We start from the raw sequence: 8,830 nt of genomic DNA on the forward strand, positions 1-8,830 counted from the left end.
TGTGTGTGTGTGTGTGTGTGTGTGTGTGTGTGTGTGTATTGCATACTGGCTTGGTTTTCCTGAATTATCTTGGTTTGTGCTTATCTTGAAATGTTATTTCTCCTTCAAGCTCAAGATAAACCTTTCTAGGTATAGCAATTTTGATTGATAGTTATTTACTTTCCAAGTTGACAAGAGATGTGATGTTAGTCTGATATTTCTGCTGTTGTGTGTAGTTGGTATTTTTCTCTAGCTTTTAATGTTGCTTTTCTTGTGTGCTTTTAACATTCTAACTGTGCTACACCATGGACAGGCTCTTCTCTGTTCATGTCTATTTGGGGCTTTACATTCCCTACGTTTTGGATATCCATTTCTTTTTCTGGGTTTAGTGCTTGTTCTGCTATAATTTTTTTGAACAAACTGTTGATGCCTTTATATTCTCTCTAGTTAATTTTTACCTTGGATTCTTGAGGCTGGCCTTGCAGACATGTCCCAGAGTTCTTGAACATCTTGTTCCATTCACTGTGCTTTCTCTTTACATGGACTGTCGTGCATTTGTCTTGATTTGTCTTCCATCCTTGACATTTTCTGTGTGGTCTTATAGCTGTTGATGAGTCCCAGTGAGCTATTAGATTTGTTGGATCTTTTCTTTCCTAATTTTTTGTTAGCTTCTTTCTCTTTCTCCTCCTCCTACTCTTTTCTTCTTCTTCTTCCTCCTCCTCTTCCTTCTCCTCTTCCTCTTCTTCTTTCTCCTCCTTCTCTTCTTTTGTATTTCTAGTTCCTGTCTGACTTTTTCCTCCGTGTTTAAAATTTTGCCTGAAATTACTGATTGGTTCATCTACTTTGGTACTTTCCCTTCTTCCTTGATCTGCAGTTTGCCTGTGAATTCCTTTATTTTGTGCGAGCTCTGCGGAGTTGTCTCCACTTGGCTCCTTAGGGGGAAGTTGGCTGCAGTAACAGATGCAGTGATTTGACAACATGCCAGCATCTGCTTGTACTAGAAATGTGTGTACTTCCCCCTTGTTCCTGAAACTCAAAGACAAACGCCATAGAATAGGATGTGTGGAAAATCTACTTTACAATGTTTTAGAAGTGAGAAGTTGTTGGTTTTTTTGTTTGTTTGTTTGTTTGTTTTTTAAAGAGGAAATAGTGGAAAAGGAAAAACAAGAGTAAAGTAAGAATGAGAGAGGCTAGTATAAAGGTAGAATATGTTGCCAAGTAGAAAACCCAGCCAGAGCAGCCTTCCCTGGGTGATAGGGAGATGCAAGGTACAGCACAACAGAGAAGCGTTAAGGTGCAAAAGGTAAACTACTACAAGATGAAATTTAAGAAGTGCCATGACCTGCTCATCTTTAGGGATTGACCTGACTGGGCCAATGAGAGTGAAGAAATGACAGCACACATACAGAAAGGCTGGGATCGCATGCACAGAGCGCTCTGGTGAAGTGCACTGCAGCGCTCACCTGGACACTCAGCATGGGTCTTACATAATCTGAATCAGGGAGGAGGCTCTTGTGTCTGTGTGCAGGCTGGTCCAATCTCAGTGTGAGGTCTCTGTGGGGAGCAGTCTCAGCTTTAAATACCGGAGGAAGAAGCTGCAGTCACTGTGTTCCATATACAGGGTCAATCCAATACTGCACACAGACCAGGGCAGGTTTGCCTTTCGCACTGGAAGCCCTGGAGTCCTCGACATGGCTGTGCTTATGCCAAGCACACATACGTCAGCCATTCCTTACACATTCATTCAGGGATTTTTTTTCTCTTTCCATGTCCCAGAAAAAAAAATTAGTAGAAACTATTATGAACCCTGTCAATATTTCTTCCCAGTTGGCATTCTCTGGCTTCTCGTCTTTTCCATCAGTCCCTATGGGTGACAGAGAAGGCTGCTTGTCCTCTCACAAGTCAAGTGTGTCCTTTGAGGATTTCTATGACTGAGACAGAGAGAGACTATCGGAATTGCCCAGGCTGTATCTCCTGTCAGCAAGTATGACCTTGTCTCTGGTATTTTGAGTACCTTTACAAAACTGTAACTCTGGGGCTCAGGCTCTGAGCAGGTGTAGAAGGCCTGCCAGCCTGTTTACCTGTGTCATAGCCATTGGCATAACGTACTACGTTCCTTATCCTGTGGTTCTGTGTAGTTTGGCTGGGCAGCCGGCTGGATGGCTGAGTGGGAACCCTGCTGACTAGCACCTCTTCCCATAGTGAGCACTTCTTAGCTTTAGGACCTGGTGCCACAGTCACACTATTGTCTCTGTCACCTGTCTGTCTGATCTCGCATGCTGTGTGGCGCACCCTCCTCTTACCTTTCAATAATCTGAATCACTTGTAATTCCTACAGTGCTGGTGAGGGCACAGGTATAGCCAAATCTGGCTTGACCATCATGGTGGAGAGGGTAGCAGTAGATAGACAACTACGGCATTGGTGCAGGAACAGAGAACTTCTACAAGCATGCAGCAGCGAGTGAAGAAGAGAAAACTAACTGGGCATAAGTTGGCTTGTGAATCCTTAAGACCTACCCCAATGGCACACCTCCTCCTGCAGAGTCACACTTCCTGTCTTAGGTGCTATTCTTTTGCTATGGAACGGTATCATGGAAGCATATAAAAGAAAGCATTTGATTTGGGACTTGCTGACAGTTTCAGAGGTTGAGTCAGTGATCATGACAGGAAGCATGGTAGCAGGCAAGCATGGTGTTGGAGCAGTAGTTGAGACTATCTGATCCACAGTAGAAAACAGAGAGAGAGAGAGAGAGAGAGAGAGAGAGAGAGAGAGAGAGAGAGAGAGAGAGAGAGAGAGAGAGAGAGAGAGAGAGAGACAGAGAGAGAGACAGAGAGAGAGACAGAGACAGACAGAGAGACAGAGACAGACAGAGCGAGACAGAGAGAGACAGAGAGAGACAGAGAGAGACAGAGACAGAGAGACAGAGACAGACAGAGAGAGAGAGAGAGATGGAGAGAGATGGAGGGAGGGAGGGAGAGACTGAGAGACTGGGCCTGTGACGCTTCAAAGTAACACACTTTCTCCAACAAGATCATACTGTCATCCTTCCTAAACAGACTCCTCTGGGAAGCAAGCATTCACCTCTATGAGCCTAAGGAGGCTGTTCTTATTTAGACCACCACACTTTCTTTCTCCATCACAAGACTACGAACACTCTGAGAACAAGTCCCTGTAGTCCTAGAAACTACCTTGGTGACCTATGCAGTTGCTCAAGAGTGGCTGAGCTGAAGTGTCACTTTTGTCCTCACACCCTTCCATACGGTGTTCTCAGTAAGATCTCTGGAACCACATGCTTCTTCTTTGTTGGTATTTGGGATTGTAGCACCTGTGGACTCGCTGAACCTTATGAAGAGATAGGAGGCTTAGGTTATATTGTTATTAATCGTATCAAACCATCACTTTTCTTTTTCATCACAAATAATTGCCCCATGGAAGTATAACGTTTTTAAGTTAATTTTGTTCATGTGTTTGCAGGTATTAGAGTACAAGTATGTTCTGTCCCTCAAAGCTAATGGAGATCAGTTTCTGTTACAGAGAGCATCAGTCCTGACACAGGACATGAGTAGCTAGTCCTCAGAGTTAATTGCAGTGAATGAGGGCTACTATTTCTATATGCTTTCCTGCTTGCTTTTCATTTCTGCTTGCTTTTCTTGTTAAAAACACATACACAAAGGCAATGGAAGCTGCTGCTGTTTCTGTGTGGTCGAAAGCCATGACACACATCCAGATCCACTCCAAACTTTATTTGGAATTGAAAAGTAATTGATTAAGCAGATACTGACATGCTAGAAGGCATTGAACATAGTTCTGACTGCACTAAGATGTCTGTTCACTAGACAAGCAGATGTCCAATGCCTTAGGCTTCATAAGGTTGGTGCCTCCTAGGTCACACTTTAAGATATTTGCTCTTAAAAATGGTTCACATATTGAAAAGTCAATCCTATTTTTGCTATTCTTATTTTATGTAATTTTGTAATTTATTTTACTTGTAGACACAAATATTTTAAAGGTGAAACACCTATTTATCTTGCTTGAAAAACAAGTGTTAAACATCAAACATTTTAGAAGTTTGGCACATTTTACAGTGCTGGTTGCTGAGTTAGTGACACTTAGATGCCTTTTGCTTTGCTGGAGTCTGAGTGGTACTGGCCCTCAGGAATGAAACCTTTATTTCAGATCTGGAGTCTTCGCAGAGCAGCCAGTCTGCCAGCTACTCTCCACGGCCAACCGAGAGCACGTTCAGCTCCAGTTCTGACTTGGTATGTTACTCCTTCTTGGCTTATTAGTCTTTGCTGTATTAATTTAACATAATTTTTGTCTCATTTTACTTTAAGAAGAGTTGAGGCAACCTTAGAAATAAAAATAACACAAACAAAAGTTATTTTCAAAGTTAAAAACATTAGGAAATTTTAAAATGTAATGTTAGAAAAATGTAAACAATAAAGTAAAATCAACTATTATGACCAAGTATTAGTGATTTACATTTACAAAGTGAATAAATTTTTATAAAAGTTTCTTACCAATATATAAATATACACACACTTGTATATATATGTACCTAATATATCCTACAAATATATAAAGAGAAACATAATATATCATTTATTTTTATTTTTAAGAATTTACAATAATTTGAAATATAGAATAGCCAAATAAACATTAGAAACATAATTTTGAGGCTTATAAAATGTGGTAAACTCCTCAGTGTTGTCAAAGACTGAAGTCTTAGTAGAGCAGCATGTTTTATACTGAATGGAAAGTGTCACCCTTCTCAGGAACCACAGGTGAATGAAAATCTCCTCCCTTCACTCTGTCTCCTCATTTCTCCTGCCTCTGGTGTGCCGAGCAGACGGTTTGCTAAGGATACCAGTGACCTGTGCACTGCCAGACTGGGCAGGCATCGTACTCTTGCATTGATTAGCAGCACTGCAAAAGCAGCTTGGAAGACCTGGTTGTTAGGCTTAGATGTCCCGATCCTAGTTGATCTCTGAGGGATATGAGGGCAGGCTCTCAGGCCGAAGCAGAGACAGGAACCATGGAGGAGTGCTGCTTACAGGTTTGCTCTGCGTGGCCTGCTCAGCCTGCTTTCTTACACAGTCCAGGGAATCTATCCAGGGCGGCCCCACCCACAGTGTCCTGCTCCTCCCACTCTGCCAGCCACATCCATCATTAATCAAGAAAAACTACATAGAAGCAATCTGATGGAGACATTCTCTTAATATTTTCTCTTCCCAGATGAACTCTAGACATGTTGAGTGGATGAGGTGCACAGGGCTTGCTCTCAGCCAACCTGGTGCATTTCTCGGGCTACTGCTGCCCAGTGCCAGTCAGCTAAAGTTTAGATCTCATTTTAGTTTTTCATTATTCAAATTTTGTCTCTCCACTTTTCAGCTTGAATAGTCAATATGTATTTTATTTTTCTTCATTGTGGGAATGATTGGAATACTAGCTTCATACATTCTTGGCAAGCCCTCTTCTACTCAACGACAATCACAGCAAACAAGCCATTTTAATTACAATATTCATACGGTAGATTTCATTAACTTTCATAAATTACTTCTAAAGTTGAGAAATGAAAGTCAACGAAGTTTGTCCCTTTACATAACAGTTGCAGTATCTGCTGTAACCACCTACTTTCCAGTTAACTGACATCTTCATTTTCTCCTTAAGGTATTGTGTCTTTTGTGGGATGGATATAATGACAGTTTTATAACTGAAATATTTCACTTAAGGAGCCAGCGAGTGAACACAGTTAGACTTATCCCAGCTCCCTGGCAACACGTGACTTCTCCACCCTTTTTAAGTAGTTGAAGAGTGTCGTGGGTAAGAAAGCTTGGAACTACAGTCTGAGAGGAGGACATGATAACTCTTCTCTTTTGCATTTTTATTGCAGTGACTCCTGTTATTACTGCTGTTTAAAACCCCACAGCGTTCGTTCTGGGAGCTGTGGAAGAGCCTTTGACCAATCTTTGATGTTATGTATGCTTTGATTTGTAACCTATCAAGCTCTCTTCAGTTTTCACAAATTTCCTAAACTGAATTTAAAGATTGATTTGAAATGGCCAGTTTTTAATTTACCATAGATTTCTTTAATTTCTTTTAGATATCTGAAGATGAAGATCAGATACAGCAGCAAATTGAAGGTTCAAACAAGAAAGCCACAGATAATTGTTGTCTGGAAAAGATGGAAGATCATTTAGATGACATAACTGTGAAAGACAATGCCAAAGTTCATAAACAGAATCATAAATTTCACCAGTCCTTAGAGAAAAATAATACTGATACATTTCCAGAGTCTCAGTGCAATTCAGAGCACATAACACAAAACAAAAGCACTGAAAACTGCATGCTACAGGCTGGGAGCTGTGATGTAGGGGTACAGACAGAGGAAGCTCCCAATGTGGGGAGCACAGCAGATGTTGCTGTACAGTGCACCCTCCTCACACGGTGCTGTCAGAGTAGTCCCAGTGTTGATACTGAAGAGGAGTCTTCCCATCCTGAGGCTTGCAGCTGCACTGAAGATAGGGTGGCAGAAGCCACTGGAGGGCAGGGAACACTCAAGAGTGACTCAGTCTCCAACTAGGAATTAGTGTTTCATTTAACCTTGGAAGGCAATAGAAAGTTTTCAGAACTTTGTTAACATTATACTTAATGAGAAAATGAGGCTGAACATAAAGGGGGTTCTAAGAACTATTGTTTCTATTCAATTTTAATATTCATGTATTTAATAGTTCTCTTGTCTGAGTCACAGTTTCTATTCCTGCACAAAACATCATAACCAAGAAGCAAGTTGGGGAGGAGAGGGTTTATTTAGCTTACACTTCCACATTGCTGTTCATCACCAGAGGAAGTTAGGACTGGAACTCAAGCAGGTCAGGAAGCAGGAGCTGATGCAGAGGCCATGGAGGGATGTTCCTTACTGGCTTGCTTCCCCTGGCTTGTTCAGCTTGCTTTCTTCTAGAATCCAGGGCTACCAGCCCAGGGATGGTAACCACCCACAATGAGCCCTCCCACCCTTGATCACTAATTGAGAAAATGCCTTACAACTGGATCTTATGGAGGCATTTCTTCAAGGGAGGCTCCTTTCTCTGTGATAACTCCAGCTTGTGTCAAGTTGACACACAAAACCAGCCAGTACAAGCCTTATTCATAGAAAATTTGCACGCATATTACATATATGTAATTTGCCATTCTTGATATATATATATATGTTGCCATTCTCATGTTTACTTGTCTTTATTTGAATTAAAATATACACAATTACTTTCTCTTGATAATGATTTTAAACCTTGATGTAGTTATATCACCTAACAAATGTGATCTTTAGACCTTCACTCTCTCTCCCCTCTCCCAAACCCAATCCCCTTTCTGGTCCAGAGCTCTACAGACCACCTGCTGAGCCTCCCTTCTTCTCTGCCCCCATCTCCAGATCACCTACAGCCTTTCTCACTATATTATCCTTTTGTCCCAGCCTCTTCTTGCCTCAGGTACTCCCTGGGAAACTATGGGCAAACAGGCCAGGGGAGCAAGTGGTGATCTTCATAGCTTCATGATTCCTCCTTTTCTCCAAATCTAGTCCCCCAGACTCACCCCTATCTGTAGCAAACTATCAGCTGTGGCTGCTCCCTTCTCTTGCCCGCATCTCCAGGAGACTAAGCAGATCATAGTGGCACAACCTGATTTCCTTACTCCTATGGTCCTCTGCTCCTCCCCCAGCACATCTCTAATATTAAGCCCAGTTTCTAATACTAAGAAACGCAGTCTAACTGGGACACCCTCAGTGGCCACACCCATCAGGACCTCAGAAGCATTCCATACCAGACAACCCACAACCACCACACTGTCCTAAGGACCAGAGAGGTCAACAGGAACTAAGGAACAAAATATCCACCCAATAAAGACAAGACCAGATAGTAGCACCTAGAATCACCCCAATCCCAGATGCCTAGATACCAGGATAAAAACACAACCAATAACATCCACGATATTATGTCTCCACTAGAGCCCATCAACCCTACTACATACAGTAGGCCCTGAGAAATGCAATACGGCTGAAACACAGACAAGGACTTCAAAATAGCCTTTCTGGATTTGTTAGAGGTCCTTAATGAGAAAATGAACAAATCTACTGAGACCTATGAAAATACAGGCAATGGGACAAAATGAAGAAAATAGTTCAAGACTTGCAAGTAGAAATAGAATCAACAGAGAAAACCCAAAGGGAGGAAAATCTGGAAATGAAAATTTTAAGGACTCAAATAGGAGAGTGGGAAACTTCAAAAGAATACATAAGATGGAAAACAGAATCTCAGACATTGAAGACAAGGTGGAAGAAACAGATACCTTGGTCAAGGAAAGGGTATTTAAAAAACCCTCAAGCAAACAAACAAACAATCAAACAAACAAAAAAAACAAAAACAAAACCCTCAAGCAAAAAACATCCATGAAACCTGGGACACCCTGAAAAAACCAAATCTACAAATAATAGTAATAGAAGAAGAAACCCAGGCCAAAGGGACAGAAAATCTCTTCAACAAAATCATAAAAGAAAAATTCTCCAACCTAAAGGAGGAGGTGCCTATCAAGCTACAAGAAGCGAATAGAACACTAATAATGGACTGGGCCAGAAAAGAAATTCCCCATGACACATCATAATCAAAACACCAAGTGTATATTTAAAAGAATATTAAAAGCTTTAAGGGAAAGTATGTCCAAATCGCATGTAATGCAGGCCTACTAGTGTAACACCCAACTTCTCAATGTAGACTAAAAACCAGAGAGGCTTGGTAGGATGTTCTATAACTTTTTACTTTTTAAAAAAAATTATTACTTTTATTTTTTTACAGACCA

At 41.3% G+C, this 8,830-nt stretch overlaps 1 protein-coding gene across 5 annotated transcripts in view; it reads left to right on the forward strand.

Moving 5' to 3' along the window:
• The window catches only part of CUNH12orf40 (chromosome unknown C12orf40 homolog), a 69,632-nt gene extending 62,804 nt beyond the window's left edge, over nucleotides 1-6,828 (forward strand). For all 5 annotated transcript variants that reach the window (XM_031353179.1, XM_031353210.1, XM_031353185.1 and 2 more), the window contains 2 exons: nucleotides 4,157-4,239; nucleotides 6,084-6,828. In XM_031353179.1, the coding sequence (XP_031209039.1) occupies nucleotides 4,157-4,239; nucleotides 6,084-6,563 (563 nt within the window). In that variant the 3' untranslated portion in view covers nucleotides 6,564-6,828. The remainder of the gene's footprint in view (nucleotides 1-4,156; nucleotides 4,240-6,083) is intronic.
• The last annotated feature ends 2,002 nt before the right edge of the window (nucleotides 6,829-8,830 follow it).

This window comes from Mastomys coucha, unplaced genomic scaffold (assembly GCF_008632895.1).
Source record: "Mastomys coucha isolate ucsf_1 unplaced genomic scaffold, UCSF_Mcou_1 pScaffold11, whole genome shotgun sequence".
Lineage (NCBI taxonomy): Eukaryota > Metazoa > Chordata > Mammalia > Rodentia > Muridae > Mastomys > Mastomys coucha.